The sequence below is a fragment of the Penicillium macrosclerotiorum genome (assembly GCF_028827735.1).
Source record: "Penicillium macrosclerotiorum strain IBT 26536 chromosome Unknown utg000003l_segment0_segment0, whole genome shotgun sequence".
Classification (NCBI taxonomy): Eukaryota; Fungi; Ascomycota; class Eurotiomycetes; order Eurotiales; family Aspergillaceae; genus Penicillium; species Penicillium macrosclerotiorum.
In genome coordinates this window covers 6,030,143-6,046,106 of record NW_026643083.1, presented here as the reverse complement: position 1 = coordinate 6,046,106, position 15,964 = coordinate 6,030,143, and the positions used below count along the sequence as shown (strand labels likewise).

At 51.1% G+C, this 15,964-nt stretch overlaps 9 protein-coding genes across 9 annotated transcripts; 2 read left to right on the top strand and 7 right to left on the bottom strand.

Annotated features, from left to right (window-relative positions):
• Positions 1-303: 303 nt before the first annotated feature.
• On the bottom strand, positions 304-2,358 carry N7462_005080 (putative PHD and RING finger domain protein; the record flags this gene model as incomplete). Its single annotated transcript, XM_057076805.1, is given in 3 exon segments — positions 304-1,768; positions 1,786-1,966; positions 2,076-2,358. 3 exon segments carry the CDS (start codon positions 2,356-2,358, stop codon positions 304-306), a joined length of 1,929 nt encoding a protein of 642 aa, XP_056936310.1.
• A 1,062-nt stretch (positions 2,359-3,420) lies between these two features.
• N7462_005079 (60S ribosomal protein eL43) lies at positions 3,421-4,054 on the bottom strand (the record flags this gene model as incomplete). Its single annotated transcript, XM_057076804.1, has 4 exons — positions 3,421-3,484; positions 3,639-3,803; positions 3,924-3,954; positions 4,036-4,054. The coding sequence occupies 4 exons, from the start codon at positions 4,052-4,054 to the stop codon at positions 3,421-3,423; spliced, it is 279 nt and encodes a 92-aa protein (XP_056936309.1).
• A 774-nt stretch (positions 4,055-4,828) lies between these two features.
• N7462_005078 (saccharopine dehydrogenase family protein) lies at positions 4,829-6,332 on the top strand (the record flags this gene model as incomplete). The annotated part of the gene is made up of 5 exons (XM_057076803.1): positions 4,829-5,018; positions 5,117-5,264; positions 5,320-5,392; positions 5,444-5,568; positions 5,624-6,332. The coding sequence occupies 5 exons, from the start codon at positions 4,829-4,831 to the stop codon at positions 6,330-6,332; spliced, it is 1,245 nt and encodes a 414-aa protein (XP_056936308.1).
• Positions 6,333-6,602: 270 nt separating this feature from the next.
• N7462_005077 (alpha/beta fold hydrolase) lies at positions 6,603-8,043 on the bottom strand (the record flags this gene model as incomplete). Its single annotated transcript, XM_057076802.1, has 7 exons — positions 6,603-6,880; positions 6,949-7,000; positions 7,067-7,397; positions 7,459-7,568; positions 7,643-7,750; positions 7,818-7,870; positions 7,965-8,043. 7 exons carry the CDS (start codon positions 8,041-8,043, stop codon positions 6,603-6,605), a joined length of 1,011 nt encoding a protein of 336 aa, XP_056936307.1.
• Positions 8,044-8,509: 466 nt separating this feature from the next.
• N7462_005076 (pinin family protein) lies at positions 8,510-9,701 on the bottom strand (the record flags this gene model as incomplete). Its single annotated transcript, XM_057076801.1, has 4 exons — positions 8,510-8,950; positions 9,025-9,093; positions 9,158-9,608; positions 9,691-9,701. The coding sequence occupies 4 exons, from the start codon at positions 9,699-9,701 to the stop codon at positions 8,510-8,512; spliced, it is 972 nt and encodes a 323-aa protein (XP_056936306.1).
• A 773-nt stretch (positions 9,702-10,474) lies between these two features.
• On the bottom strand, positions 10,475-10,701 carry N7462_005075 (uncharacterized protein; the record flags this gene model as incomplete). The annotated part of the gene is made up of 2 exons (XM_057076800.1): positions 10,475-10,562; positions 10,595-10,701. The coding sequence occupies 2 exons, from the start codon at positions 10,699-10,701 to the stop codon at positions 10,475-10,477; spliced, it is 195 nt and encodes a 64-aa protein (XP_056936305.1).
• A 1,309-nt stretch (positions 10,702-12,010) lies between these two features.
• Positions 12,011-12,337, top strand: N7462_005074 (PHF5 family protein; the record flags this gene model as incomplete). The annotated part of the gene is made up of 1 exon (XM_057076799.1): positions 12,011-12,337. The coding sequence occupies one exon, from the start codon at positions 12,011-12,013 to the stop codon at positions 12,335-12,337; it is 327 nt and encodes a 108-aa protein (XP_056936304.1).
• Positions 12,338-12,600: 263 nt separating this feature from the next.
• On the bottom strand, positions 12,601-13,912 carry N7462_005073 (twinfilin; the record flags this gene model as incomplete). Its single annotated transcript, XM_057076798.1, has 4 exons — positions 12,601-12,717; positions 12,787-13,038; positions 13,168-13,802; positions 13,894-13,912. The coding sequence occupies 4 exons, from the start codon at positions 13,910-13,912 to the stop codon at positions 12,601-12,603; spliced, it is 1,023 nt and encodes a 340-aa protein (XP_056936303.1).
• Positions 13,913-14,443: 531 nt separating this feature from the next.
• N7462_005072 (putative succinate:fumarate antiporter (Acr1)) lies at positions 14,444-15,633 on the bottom strand (the record flags this gene model as incomplete). Its single annotated transcript, XM_057076797.1, has 4 exons — positions 14,444-15,057; positions 15,138-15,333; positions 15,405-15,502; positions 15,570-15,633. 4 exons carry the CDS (start codon positions 15,631-15,633, stop codon positions 14,444-14,446), a joined length of 972 nt encoding a protein of 323 aa, XP_056936302.1.
• Between the last annotated feature and the right edge of the window lie 331 nt (positions 15,634-15,964).

Here is a 15,964-nt window from a genome sequence, read left to right as displayed (position 1 = left end):
AGATGAGTATTGAAATAGAGTACTATGAATTTATGAAGAATCAACTTCAGAGAAAACTAACACCTATCCTATCCTAAGTCGCCGTTGCCAGGGGCATGTGAGACAAAAACAAGGATCCCATGCAAATGTTCCGTTAGGTGAACCAAGACTCCGTCTCCGATATGATATCGAAACAAACGCCATTTCAATGAAGACCATCTCGAAACAAAACGCCTGAAGATCTGTTCGGAGACCTGCTGAGAAATAAACGCCATGAAAATGCCGACGAGAAACAGTGAAGAGAGGGTCATGTCATAGCATTCATTATAAATCGCCGTCTGAGTCTGTAGACAACACAGGCTGTTTCTGTTTGTCCTTGGGCTTGTGTCGTAGGGCACCGATGGTTTTCATCACTTCGAATTTTGCAGCCCTTTGTAGGTTCGCGCGGGAGTCCGCTTCGAGCGACTCTGCAGTTCCAGCTCGCTCGTAAAGCCTGCGAGAGATGTTTCGGTTGATCTCGGTATATTGCTCTTTGGTGATTGTCTTTTCGCGATAGTGGGGTTTCAAGGCGGTACCAACCATCTTCTGGATGTCGGATTTCACCGCCAGGGATGGACCCGCACGGCTAGGGGATGAATCTGACGATCGAGAAGATGCTGTTTGAAGCGCCTTCTGAGGTATGCGGGAGCGTGGACGGGCTCTCTCGGGCTGGAGAGATGAATTCTCAATGGTTATTGAAGGGGATGATGGGCTCCCGGAGAAGGAAACCTCGGGAGAAAATGGAGGAGTTGATGGTTCGACGGGAGAAGAGAGTTGTAGAGGGGAGATAGGTCGGTTACGAGACAAGGGAGGTGGAGTGATAGATGATAACCGGGGAGAAGAATGACGGGAGGAAACAGGAGATATGGACGGCGATGATGGTCCGGGTGTTGCATGGTCAGTAGGAGCAATAGATGTGGGAGCCGATGGTCCATGAGAAGCTGTGCGGTCTGTGTTCGATGCTTCTTCCACCTCCTTCAACAAAGATGACAGAAAACTTGGTTCGCCGATGGTTTCCCCGTTCAATCTTGCGTCCGCATTGATGTTGGTGTTGGTGTTTGGGTTTGCACTCGCATTCGCACTTGCTATTAAACTTGCCGCTCTTGAAGATTCTCCATTTTGTTGAGCCATCGCAGCGAGCTCTTGGGGTCTCCTCGTACGGGGTCGCTTGAGTTTCCGTTCGGGCTCTGTCGGCTCGGGAGAGGGAGATAATGTCGGCTCTTTGCGCTTCCGAGCTGCATTGGGGTTATTTTCGATTTCTCGAGCACGTTCAAATGCGTTCCATGCTCGCATTTCTTCCAAGGACTCTGGTTCTGGAGTCGGTTCTCGGGGTACACGAGGCCGTGATGGTCGAGCGGGATGGATGTCAAAGAGGGAAGCAGTGTCTCTAAATCGACTTCCACCGCCTTGCTGCTCTGCGACCTCGAAGCGCCGCTGCCATGCGCGAAACTCGCGCTGGTTAGCCTCTTCGCGGCGGCGTTCCTGGGCAAGACGCTCGGCTGATCGCTCGTCGTCGAACGGAAAATCTAAGTCGAGATTCAAATGGTCCCACACAGACTGCCAGACTCGGGCCCAGTGGAGGGAATTGATTTGGTTCCTGCTCTGGTGCTGACGTTGCTGGCCCCGTGTACGGCGAGTTCGCCGGGAGTTCGAACGGGAAGGCCGAGGTCGGGAAATATGCTCTGCAGCTGATCCCAGAGTACGTTGAGTCTCACATTGGTCACAGAACCAAGAGCCGGGGGGATCGCATCTAAGCCAACACAGTACAGATGGGACGGCGCATCACAGCCGTCGCAAAGCAGAAGGACGTCTTCATTATCTGACTGACCACATATTGTGCAGGGATGGAAGTCAGCGAGATCATCTTCCGCATATTCGATGATCATCGATGGATCGATGTCGGCGACCTGAGTCCGATCTTGAACGGCATAGGACGACGTCACAGGACCTGTATGGCAAAAACGGGATCGTTAGCATCCAGTATCATCGTACATAAACCCAAGATCTATCTCAACCAAAATCCCCAGACTAGTGCAAGGGAGGCGCTTTGTGCATACCTCCCGGATGGTCACTCAACTCGACCATATTGAAATTGCGCCGACATATCGGACAACTGTTCGCCCGTTCGACCCAGGGCTTCAGACAATTATTGTGCAAAATATGACCGCAAGGAAGCAACTGGGCAATCTGGCCTGGATCCTCGTCCTCCTGGGTTACAGGAGCCTTCCCCGTCGAGTCAGCATGATCGAAAGTATCGGGTCTTGGCACGGGCTCGACGGCGAGGGGATCACTGGCGCTTTCGCCAAGGTCTCCTAAACAGACAATGCAGGTGTCGGACATGGACAGAGTGAAAACCAGGAGAGGAACGACTGAGACGCGGCATGAAGCATATAAAGAGTGGTGGGTGGAGAAGAGAAGGAGGGATGTGTAGAGAGAAGTGCAAGGTGGAGAAGAAGCCGGGCCTTTTGAAGGTGGGCCGGATTTCCAGTCTAACGCAAAACAGGGCGGCAACGTGACAGAGGCGAATCACCCGCCAGCGCATGCGAATAAGATGGCACGGAAAATTATGTTCATGATGCTGAGTGTTCCGGTGATTCACAAGGACTGAGAGGCCCCGACCGTCTCGATCTTGTGGAGGGGGGTTCGGTGGTAGCCTACGCCCTTGCTGTAGGCGCCGATTCATACGTTGGAGGGGTGGAAGCGCCGGTTCACACTAGTCTACAACCCGGGCTCGATAATGATGGCCAGAGTGGGTACTTCGCTAGAAATCTATTATACGAGAATTCCCATCCCTGAAGGACCTTTGGAGCCCTGATCGGCTGAAGTTGATCTGAGTCATGCGGGTACGTAGCCCTGGTGGTATGTGGAGTATTGTTCGTTGGAGCGGCGACCTCGCTGGGCGTCCCTGCAGGAAAGCGGGCCAATGCGAGGAACCGGGAGATGGAAAATCAAGGATGCAGGACTTGAGATCAGAGAAGTTGGGTGTCTTTGAACCAACATCACAGATAGTCGGGCAGTTGCGCGTGGAATGTTTTGGGTGAAATCTACGTTTATTGCCCGGTGCCGACCCGGGATAGATGGATGGGCCGGCCATGAACACTGACAGACCGTCGAAGAACCATGTTGCCCTCACATGTGAACGGGATTATCACAAGCGAGAGACATAGCTGAACCCGAGACACTTGAAATGGGTGGATGCGTCTATCTGCTCCGAGTCGTAACTAATTTTTGCCATCTGGGTTCTGATGATGGACGGCATTCAGGCGCGACGGTTCTCGTCGGGTTATACGGTAGAAGGGGGAGAAACGTGATCATGCAAAATCCTCAAGATTCCGAAGTTTTCATTTTTTTGGTATTCAGACGTAACCGTAGAAGAGAGAAAGGAAACCACATTTATCCCGTTTAAACCTCAGCGATCTCACGGAGACGACGGATGGTGGAGCGGGTGGCAGCGGCGGCGGGGGTCCTGTCAAACAAGTCTATGATTAGCAGCTGATCACTGATAAAGTTCCGCGAGTCCAGATCTGGCTCGTGCCGCGATGGAGTGTCCTTGGTTTCTTCCTCCTCTCCTTGCACAATCGAACTCATGGTTTGATTTTCAGGACCTGAAGGCGACTTACGAGACGGTGTAGGCGCCACCGGCGACGGTCTTGTTGCAGCCCTTGCACTCCCAGATACCAACAGCCTTGCGCTTAACAGTGTTCTTGCCGCAGAAAGTGCAGACGTAGCGGGCGTGCTGGGTGATTTCCATCTTCTTCACCTGCTTACGCAGGGAGGCACCATATCTGTTGAAAAAAGAGGGTGGTCAATAATCGGATCTTCTGGTCGGGCTGGTCGTGTCTCGTTGGAAGGGATCACGGTCGTTCCGAGGGGTGTGGTCGAGGAATCATGGGCGTTGAGCATACCTGGTACCGTATTTACCGGTGATACCGACCTCTGTGGAAGACAATTAGCGACAAGAACGGGGGGAACAAATTGTGAACATTTGTCGGGATTAATTGTAGGGTCGCAACATACTCTTGGTGCGCTTGGTCATCTTGGCTTCAGTGCGGCTGTTGAGGGTGAAGATGGATAGCGAGGAGATCGAAAAGAGGCTTTAGAAGAGTGGTTGTGGGTGGGCTCGCTTAGGGCACAGGGCCTTGGCGTAGTGTGGTCACCTGATGGCTTAGGTGATCGCTCCATGGTGGATTATGTCATCGTGCGGTCTCATCCTCCTGGATTACTTAATATTCGTCAAGCGCCAACTTGTTTGTCCCATTTGCATCTGATTCAGTGCGGTCCCTTTTCCTTCGAAACGTCATGATCCTGAAGGATGACTCGGACGTTGATTGGTTGGAGAGTCCATGATTTGATGCTCATTGTGGAGATTTCTGAATTTCCATAAAGGAGGAGTGTTAATTTATACGGTCGTTCCCATCCAGACCCTGCTGTAAAAATAAATAGACCATTGCAGTTCTATCTCAAATCCGAGCTTCCACCCAATCAAGGGTGCACGTCCTCTCCAAACAAGCTCTAAATCGTCCGTCGGCGCAACTGAACTATCCGGTCACGTGGAAGCTCCCGCGGCTCGATCAATATCTCGACTGCAAAAATATTAAGTGCCGAGGGGCGTCTCAGCTGTGTATCCTGCTAGAGATTCCGGAGTGAGAGCCTAAATCATTCTTGTTCTCCTTCGCTCGTCTGTGAACCCCAATCCCTCCTTCCTCTACCACCCCTGACCACCGGACCGAGGAGCTTGTGATCGCCGAGCTTGATTCCCCCCTTCAGTGGAACTACCTCTGCAAAACTTCGCAGATCCATTCACTCAACAATGTCCTCCAACAGACAGTATGATCTGGTCCTCCTAGGTCCCACCGGTTACACCGGTAGATTTTGTGCGGACCATATCGTGAAGAACCATCCTACCAATCTGAAATGGGCCATTGCGGGCCGTTCAGCAGCAAAAATGGACCCCATTGTCCAGGAGCTCGAAACACTGAACCAAGATCGACTTCAACCAGGTATGAAGCCATTCTATTACGCTTCTATGTGGTCCTCACCTCTAGCTCCCAATTATGAATACGTCTAACTTGCATTACCCAACTTGCACCACTCATAGATGTCCTTGAGGTCCAACTCAATTCAGCCGACTTGACCGAACTGGCACAGAAGACAAGGCTCATCATCAACTGTGTCGGCCCGTATCACTTGTACTCAACGCCAGTGGTGGAAGCTTGCGCATCTCATGGAACTCATTATGTGGATGCGTATGTTTCCCCCTCTCACGTTTAAACCCAGGGACGTACGCGCTAACCTTTGCAGAACCGGAGAGACCCCATGGGTTAAGGTGATCGTGGACAAGTATCATGAAACAGCGAAAAATAATGGCGCCATTGTAAGTCGCGATGTGATGGACTAAAATCTATGGCATGCTTACCACGTCCAGATCATTCCCTCGGTTGGAGTTGAAAGTGTCCCAGCCGACATGCTGGCCTTTGCCCTTGTCAAGCACGTCCGGGAGGAGCTCGCCTCCCAGACGCGGGAGATTGATTGCTGTATTAAGGAGCTCAAGTAAGTATCTCGACATTCAAATTTGAGGTCCTCGCTCTAAATTTGATTGCCATAGATCATCTGGTCCTAGCGGCGGCACCTTAAACACCGTTCTGAGCATCTTCGATTGGCTCCCGTCCTCGGAGTTGGTCAAATCGATGACACCTTTCTCGCTGGCAGCATCAACCCCGCCTAAGGATATTCCACGCGAATCGATTATCCACAAGCTCTTCGGTGCACGGTGGATCCGAGATCTGGGTACGGTGACGACTTCCCCGTCTGCCATGGTAGACATCACCACTGTGCACCGGAGCAGCACTTTAATGCCAGAACTCTACGGAAATCGCTTCTACTTCCGTCAATTTTTACACGTACGCAACTCCTTTCTCGGTGTGCTCGTTCACGTTGGCTTCTTAATCGGTATTTCCCTTCTGGCCATTCCTCCCGTGCGCACACTCTTGCGTCGATTTATCTACCAACCTGGTCAGGGCCCCACCACGCAGGCCTCGCAGCATGACCGCCTTGAGTATCATGCTGTCGCAAAAGCGGATCAGGATGTTCCCGCTCCCAAGCGCGTCTTTGGCAAGTTCACTTTCGAGGGCAGCATGTACGTGCTTACCGGCCTGCTGCTTGCTGAGGCTGCCATGGTCATTCTTGATGAGGAGGAGAAGGTGAAGAAGGTCTCGCGTGGTGGCATTGTCACCTCGGCAACTTTGGGTCAAGACTTTGTTGACCGTATCGATAAAGTTGGGTGCAAAATTGACACTAAGACCTTCCAGTATTGATTCCCGAACACTCTTTCTCATCAAGTCTGCAAGGTTTTGGCCAAAAAAAGGGGGTGGTTGCTTTTTAAGTCTGGCTATATATGCTTTTTTCCCTCTGTTCCGAAGGGTGACTTCTTTTTTTATGTCTTAACGAACCCCAATATTCATCTTCCATATTGTTTAAAGCAGGGTAGATAGTCCTCTAGCTCGAAAACTTTGCTTAGATTGCCTCAACACAATTTGGTTTCAATAGATACGCGCAGTAACATACATATATAATGAACCATCCAATCAAAGCTTTCCAAGTCGGCCTTCCGCAAAAACAACGTCTTTCAGCCAGGTCGCAAGAATGCTATTGACCTCTTCGGGCTTCTCCCACAACGCCCAGTGTGCAGTATTCACTTGCTTCAAGGTCAAGTTCGAAATGTGCTTGGCCATCGATTTACCCAGGTGGGGTGGGAGAGACTGATCCCTCAATGCCTGGATAAAAAGCACGGGGATGGTGATTGTGCGATCAAGAATCTCCAGCTCTTCATCGTGATTAACCTTGCGGGTCCGGTACCAATTCACTATACGATTTCATTAATCAAGTCGCCATGGAAGAGAAGAAAAAAGAAACGAAAAATAGGCAACATACATGGACCATGGATCCCATTCCTAGCAAATTCAGTCGAGTAATACTCGAGCTCCTTCATTTTGTTAGTCGAAAGGCAGCCTGCGCAGAGCATAATTTACTTCGAAATGTTGCTTCATACCTCTTCACTCAGCAACCGTGACGGCTTCAAGTCAGACAGCCTATCCAATAGAACACCCTTTTCAGCATCGAAGCCGAACTCGCCCTTCGCCGTACGCCCACCATACAACGAGCTCAAAAATTGTTTGATCTCGCCCTTGGAGCGTATGACCTTCTCCAGGTCCCCACTTGCAAACTGCAGTTGGTATGTGAAATGTGGGGCCGCGGTACGCACAAGCTCCTCGATAGAAAGAAACTGTGCTTGTGGCCGTGCATAGGGGACGCAGACCGTGAACAGATGGCTGATTAGTTCCGGATACCAGAGGGCGATACGGTAGGCAAAGGCAGCACCCCTTTGACAATCAGTGTTCAATCCAGGACCTTAGATCTTTCAGGAAGAGAGGTTTTTCTTACCAGTCGTGCCCGCCTAAGATGATTTTTGTTTCGCCAAGCTGAGAGGCGAGGGCTTTGATATCATCAGCACATCGTTTGTGAGAGTATGGCGCGTAATCATCGGGTGCATCCTGACTATGTGTTATACTAGGTTCTCCAGGGATTTTTGTTTAAAGGTTCTGTGGCGTCGCAGGGCTCCACTTACAGTGCGGCCGTATCCCAGGCAATCGGGAGCGACGACCTTGAGCCCCATGTCTACCAGCATGGGGATTTGGTAGCGCCATCCCATGGATATATCTGGGAAGCCATGGATCTAGATGATAGTCACTTGCCATTGACTACACGGCACTGAGGGGCTGGAGTGTGTCAGTTGGCCTTACCAGGAAGATGGTAGCTCGGCATTTGCCCGATTGTGGTTGACTGAGAAGATAACCTGAGCGTCACACATGAAGAGTCAGAAATGAACGACTTCTTTTTTATCCGATTTTGACCTGTTAAATGTCTGAGGTAGTCTCAGACATACGAACCGTATTTATGCCCATTAAGTGTCACGGATTTGTACTCAATGCGCGCGTCGCCTGACACTCGGATCTTATCGACTGACATGGTAATGCTGAATGGTATCTTTTGGTGCTTCCAGAAGCTAGTATGAGTCTGGGTAACGTTCGTCGATGTGTCTCTTTGAAAGAGTGGGGTAATCAAGATCAAATGATGGTGGCCTGAAGTCTCGTGAAACTGCTATATATAAATGTCGAGGAGAATATCACCCCAATCGTCACGTGAATAGTTGGATACTATTTAACCAAGAATAAAGACCCTATAAACGGCACCAGCGCTCTGTGGAGAAGAAGACAAATATTCTGAAGAATTGAAATAATCCATTGGCACTGGCTATGTGTCGAGGTGGGCGGGACGTGTGGGAAACCGAGGGACCCCCTCCCCGTCGAGATGCCTCGGCTGTGAAGCTGCGGCCTCTCAACGGTGATGTTGCATCACAGATTGATAAGCACAAGTTAGATCACATAATACAGATGGGCATGATATCATGAAAAATAAGCTAGATATATGATCGCTAATAAATGACAGTATCCTCGTTATCCTCTTCCACTTCCCCTCCATCATCGTCATGGGCGCGATGTGCATCATGGTCGTGGCCGGCAATTTCTTGCTCATCACGGGAAGCCACATCAGATGGAGCCTGCTCCAAACCTTGTTCCTTGCTTCCATGTATTTCTGCGGCACTGATGGTCTCGGCTGAAGTCTTTTCGGGGTTCGGAGCGGAGGCTGGCTCGGTAGTGGATTCAGCCTGTTGCTGCGCATTTCTTGATTCCTCTTCATGCCCTACCGGTTGTTGCTCTTTTGCGATGGGCTCTAATTTTTCGGGCACAAAGGCTTCGGACGGATACTGGGCCTCAAATTCGGCAACTTCACGAGCGATTCTCGCTTCGGTTTCTTCGATCTGTTCTCGAATCACTGCTTCATCGCCGGATCGTAGTTGCCACGGCTTGTAATACTTTGCGTCACAGATGTTAGTGATTTTCGCGACACGAATATTATTCAAAGGATTGTGAATGGATTAGTACATACTAGGACGGGTTCAGTACTCGTCTTCAGAAAATGGGCCATGGCGATCAAATTCGAATGACGCGTGCGCATCTGCATCGTCGTTGATATTAGTACTTTGGAACAATTCTATCGCGATAAAATGGGAATAGCTTACCGCCTCACGTTCATAGAAAGGTTTCTCTTTTTTGCGGATCAATTCCCGACGCTCTTTCCGGCGCTTTCTCAATCCATCATACTCCTCCGCCTGCGACTTCAGCTTATCTTGCTGCCTCTTCTCAATATCTGCGCGTCGCTTTTGCGCCGGTGAGTTCGATCCGCGCTGTGAGAGTGTGCCCAGCAGAGCGCCGAACAGGCGTTGTCCCCGCCGACGTTCATCTTCTCGTCCTTGTCGCGCTGGTTTACGCTCGGTGGGCTTTTCAGGCGCTGCCGACGCCGGTGGCGACAGCTGCCTGTGCTGGGAATGCGGAGAGAGATCGCCTTCATTACTGAACCGACGACGCTTCGAATCGTGATCAGTCGCTGAGGATCTTCGTCGTTTTGTAGGGAACTCAGGGGATTGGCGTAGATTATCTTGTTCTGGCACGGCGACTGCCGATGCAAGTGTCCTGTACAGCGGGAAAGACCTGGTGTCAGCAAGTTTATTTGTACATAATGGAGCACAAATTGTGCCAAAGAAATTTGCCTTACCCTTCGGACATAGTGTCCTGAAATACGGATGGCGTGAGATGGGTGGTAGTAGGCAGAGTTGACTCGACCCCAAGACAGCTCGGTGGCAGTTTAGTCAGCCGCGGCTAATCTTAAGTTTGAAGTTCATTTGCGACCTTTGCGGGCCGCCGACGCTGATGACTAAGCCAATGGAGTTTAGCTTCAGGTCGAGGAAAGCATCTTGTTAAATAAGTTCAAGTTACGTATGTTGTCACCAGCATGGCATTGGGGATCATAGCTGAAAATACCCATCGTAGCCATAACTCCTAATACGGCTCGAAATAGCAAAGCGGATCCCTCTAGGATCCGAAGCAATGCGAGGTAAAATACATTGATCAACCAGTGAAGTCTACCCGCTTCTTATGAGCAAGTACATAGAAGAGTTTTGCTGTCCGAAGTGCATTTTTTGTCTTCAATGTGCCGAGAAAATCCCTCTCAGTCGTAGTATATTGTTTCTACTTGCACCAAACCACCATACACCACGTTGGAGAACAGTCTCCCAGAGAGGAAGCAGATGCTGTTTGATATATAGAGAGTGTTAGAGTTACATTCGGATCTCTCTAGGTGATGAAGTTAGGACTGTAAAGAATGTGTACTGGGAATATAGCGTCCAATCAGATCCAGCCTACCGTAGGCTGTTTCCCCACTACACTACGTATTGGAGTAATATCTCAATTATGATGCATAAGCTGGAATAATTACTTGATTATATGTAGACTTGCTTCTATTTTAGTAGTAATCAACTGACAAACAGGTCACTATCTGCCTATAGTGAGGCTTTTTCCCAGCTTGTTTCCAGGTCTGCTAGCGCTGCACTTAGACTGATACGAGCCTCTGATTCCGCCTTTGTCAAACTATTAGAAATGTCTCGCAGTTTCTCACGTACAAGACCAGGGCAACTTCCCTTCGCAATAACTGATAGTAGCCGGCCATACGCCCAAGAATCTGTCGCAATTCGCGCACATAGTTGGGCGTCAGCAGGTGTCTGTTCATCGTTCTGTTCAAGGAACAATCTCATCTCCGGTGAGAGCCACTCCCACGTATAAGAACCGACCCCGCTAATATCGATAAGAAAAGCAGTTCCTTCAGCATCCAGAACAATATTCGAAGGTTTCACATCAAGATGATTTTTTTCTTTTCATGCAACTGTCTTAATGCTCTTCCCACCTGTATAGCCCATCTTAGTTGCGAAAGATCACTTGTGGGTGTCCCCTCACTGGCGACTCGCTCTAGTGATCCTCCAGGATAGTACTCAAGAAGAAAACCTCTAATCACTTGAGGCATATTGTTCAATGGATTTGTTTGGTATGGATTTTCGGATACCACAAGGCCGACTATTTGTGCAATATTTGGCTGTCCGTGAAATTGGGCGAGTGTATGGATCTCGCGCAAGATATCTTGTGTGTCTCTGGGTTCGTAGATAGGCCGGTCGATAGTCTTGTAAGCATACTTTGTCTGCTCAACAATGACAGTAGATACAGTGGGGGCGATGAATTCATCTATCTACAGACAATTCGCATCAAAGGTTCGGAGATACTGGATTTGATAAATAGGAGGATATATGACTCGATTTGGATCTTCCTCACTTATGCAACGTATTCGATGAGACGCAGCGATATAGAAATTTTCAGTATTGTGAGATGCAGCCTGGATTGGGAGCGAATGGTGGCTCTCCTCAGTCAAATTCAAGATAATGCTTGACATGGTGTTGTCTTAAAGCTGCATTTGACTAAAGTCAATCCTTTCAAGAAACTCTCGGAAAGTCGAGCGGCGCCGCAGATACCCCAAAGTTGTTATCGTTGTTGGAAGAGATCCTTCCACAGAGACTTTTAACCACCAACACAATCCGTTATTACGAAATGTCAGAGTGTGCGATGGACGGTGGGCACTCCAGTCATGGTAATTCTTAAATATCAGCTCGTATGTGGAATTGCTGAGTACCTCAGACATTGCAGTCGATCGAGGGAGCGAAGGCCGCCAGGTTTAGCAAGGGGATGATGTATCAAGGCTAAAAGAGCGCGAAGGGGAAGTGGCCACTGATAGACTGTTAGGCGGTCTGCTTGCAAGGTAGACTAAATACTACGGGTCAAACGAGAAGTATACTGCTACTGTAGTTCGCGTGCCGCCATTTGCTTTCGTGGTGGCACGTGCACGGACCCGGCCAAACCTCCGCCGGCCTCTTTTCTTCTCTCCACGCATCCCTAACATAGCTCCCTCCTCACCTCTCCCTCCTCACCTCTCCCTCCTCACCTCTCCCTCCTCCGGTTTCTCCTCCTCACCTCATCAAACACTCTCATACACCATGTCTCGCCATCACCCCGATCTCGTCATGTGCCGCAAGCAGCCCGGTATCTCCATCGGCCGGCTCTGCGACAAGTGCGATGGCAAATGCCCCGTGTGCGATTCCTACGTGCGCCCAACCACCCTGGTGAGAATCTGCGACGAGTGCTCGTTCGGCAACTACCAGAACAAGTGCATTGTCTGCGGTGGCGAGGGCATCAGTGACGCCTTCTACTGCTTCGAATGCACGCGTCTGGAGAAGGATCGCGACGGGTGTCCGAAGATTATTAATCTGGGCAGTTCGCGGACAGACTTGTTCTACCAGAAGAAAAGTTTTCGAAATAATTGATCGCGGCCTGCGCTCTCTCCTCCGTGGCTGGCTGGGTGTGCTCGATGCACCTGGGTGGAGGTGAGGTACGCGCGGGCCTTGTGGTCTTTTTGCTCTTAAGTGTTTTCAGCCCTTTCAGCCTAATAGCCAACGAAGGTGTGCCATTCTACGCATTCAACCTATAGCACGCGGGCTCCATTCGGGTCTCATGATGGTTGGCAGGGCTATATAATGCTGTTATAAATACGTGTGCTTGTGACGCTTCTCATCAATCAAAACGGCATTTACCGACCCGGACGTCTCGGACGAGCGAATCCTCGCGCAGTACCCTGATCCTGTGGCGGGTGAACTTCTTCCTTCAGCCGATCTCCAGTGATTTCGTCTGGGCCTGAGGCCTCAATCTATCATCCACGAGCGTTAGTGTCTGTCTTCCACGCCCTTGCCGGGCCCGATGTGGTGCATATCCATACCTTCTTCAAGATCTTGAGCCCCTCGCCCTCGGCGACCGAGATGGCATTTCTCCGCGAGCTGGCATGCAGCATGCGCTCCCTGATCGATGATCCGGTGGGACAAGTATACACAAACACGACAACGTCTGTGCCAGGATAATGGTAGAAGGAATAGCGGGGTGAAGAGGAAGAGATGTGGGTGGCAACGGAGCCAGCGTCAACATCGGACTTGGCGTCGGCGAGAGTAATGGTCTCCGTGGGAATATCAACGGTCTGCATCAGAAAACCAGAAATTAGCATCTACAATCCAAATGAATTCTCTCACCAGTCTCCCCCTTACGTGGATCCCCGTAAAGACCATGTAGAGTGTGAAATAGTTGAGCGTAGGACGAGCTTGCATACCAGCTGCACCAGGCCGCCCTCCTGCAGCTCCTTCAGAGCCCTCTTCGCCGCATCATCGACCGGCATCGACACTCTCATGCCCGATCCTGAGCCCGGGCCAAAAGTGCCCCCAATCCCGATATCCCTCTGTGGCGTGCCATTGCGAGCCTCTGCCTCCGCTCTGCGCACGGCCTCCAACTCACGCTCTTTCTCGCCCATCAGTTCTTCCCGCCCAACGCCTCTGCTGGTGTCGTCGCGCTCACGCCAGGCCTCCCGCCCCACGATCTCCTCCTCTTCAGTGGCGAACACCGTTGAAGCGAACTTCTCGGTGCCCAGCTCGCGAACCAGCGTCGAGCGGGTAGAGGCGAAGAGCATCTTCGGCCGGACGGGTGCATTGGATGGGATATAGGTGAGAGCGATGAGCGAGGATGCCGCGGCGGTCGGACGGCGAAGCAGCAGGTAGAGCGGGGTCTTGGGCTGCAGGATCGAAGAGATCTGGGGCAGCGAGGCGAAGAAGGCCTCTTCGCCGACCGAGGCGCCTGCGAAGGAAATCGGGGACAGCGGCGTCAGGCTCTCCGCTGTGATGGTTACTGGGAGACAGAAGCTGGAGGTGTCGGAGCTGAAGCGACTAAAGGCATCTTGGAGCTCCGCGGAGACTAGACATTGCAGTCAGCGCGGGAGAAGGGAGGCATAACCAATGGTTGGATAGAAGGACGAGGTTAATAACTTTGGGTTGGTTCAACTTACCTGAGATTCCCGACTGCATGATGTCTCACGTTCCGGGGCCTGATGGTTGATTGGGGGATTGTTTACGGAGAGAGAAAGAGGGGAGCGGTGAATGAGGGGCGGAGGTGGCCTGGCATGCGGTTTGAGTCTCTATCTTCTCCGACAACATCCCCATTTCCATTTACCACGGCATTCTCGATACTTTCAGAACACCAGACACTTGAAAAGTGTTTCAAATATGGACGTCGCTGATACAATCTCTATTGACTGGTGACTTGATCATACTTGACTACGATAATTGCTCGGACTAAACTTACAGCACGCTAAACACTGGTTGATCCAACAATGTGGTATACACTATAACCAAGAAGGAAAGAAAGAGAAAAAAAAAAGCGAATATGTACAGGACCAGTTCCGACCAGCTTGCTTCTGAACGGCACAGGCCTTGCAGGCGTTCAAATTGCCCGCGCTAGAAAACGACCAAAAAAAAAGAGGAAACGCAACGCCCATCATGCTCTGGTATGGTATCACATGCTTTCCACACAAACCAAAACCCTTGAGACACTTTTTTTTACTCCTCAAATGAACCGCCGACGAAAGCCCAATTGGACTTTTCAAGCTTGCCCTTGAGGAACTCATACACTGTGAAAGTGACGGCCTGGCCAGGAGCCACACGCATCACACGGGGAGTGATACCCTTGTAGAAGGCGCGGGCACCCTCGGTCTTGAACATGTCCTTCGCGATCACCAGGATACGAGTAACGGCAGACTGGCCGGGCTCGGCGCGGGTTTTTTGGAGACGAGTCTTGATGGTATCGATGGGGGCGTTGGAGAAGGGGCCGACGGCACCGGAGATGAGACCGATGAGGGTGGTCTGGTAGGAGGGCAGCTGGGAGTTACTGTACTCGGGCTGGGCGCGCTGAAGCGCGGCCTTGAGCTCGGTGTATGCGGTGAAATTGGCGGCCTGGTTGGTTCCTTGTCGCAGGGCCGTCAAGGAGACACCACGGTACAAAGCACTGAAGCCTTCTTCTTTGATCACGGTGAACAGGGCGTGGGGCGCACTGCGGTACTTGGGAGTGTCAAGGGGATCGGCCAAACTGTGGTGCTGTGCTTGCAGACGAATCTTGACGACTTCCATGGGGTTGACGACGGCCACGGCTTCGGTCACACCCGCAGCGAGACCAGCTGGACGAACGGAATTAGCGAACTGGGAAAGAGATTGCGGAGGGAATTAACCGGCAGTCGTTGGTTTGACCATGACTTACCTAGGAAAGTGGCCTTGCTGGTCACGTTGCCATCCTCATCCGCCAGAGCTCCTTTGTACGACTCGTAGGAGGTGAATCGAATGGCCATCTTCGGAATAATACCTCCCAGCACGGCGCCGAGACCCTTGTATAGACCGAGGGCAGTCTCACGACGCACAATCTCCGCACCGGTGGCCACAAAGCCACGGGGCTTGGCCTGTGCAGATAGGTGATTAGTGAACGGGCCTCAGAACGTATGGTATGAGTAGTCGTCCTGGTAGCACTTACACCGGGGGCGGTCGCTCTCCGCGAGAGCTGCATGCGGACCTTGATAGTATCCAGAGGGTGGCAGACAAGAGCTTCCATCATACCGGCACCACCACCGGCTGTTATGGGAGAACATCATTAGCATTGAGCGCTCTCCTCTTTCTCACGATTCCGGGGATTATCTACCAATCAAGTTGACGGCGGGAGAGGCCCTCTTCCTCCCATTGCCGTTGGCTGTTTTGGCAGACATGATTTCAATCGGATGGTTTTTCTATGGTCCAAAAGTTGCGTGTTCACACCCAAGGCGACCCAAAATCAATTCACTTCCAGAAGATTGAATTTGCTAAGTTTTGCTTTAAGATGACCACCAATAAAGGGAGGTCAATTGCCGGGGCAAAAAGGGTGGACCCGATTTGTCGTTTAGGGGAAGAGCCGAAGTAGCGAAATGCGGAGGGAGTCGGAAGTATACAATCCCGGGATAGAAGCCGAAGCTAGGATGGCAGACTATAGATCGCGTTGACCGAGAAAAACGAAAAAGGTCGGTGGACAGAGATGTCAATGAGTAGAGATTTGGCTCTGAA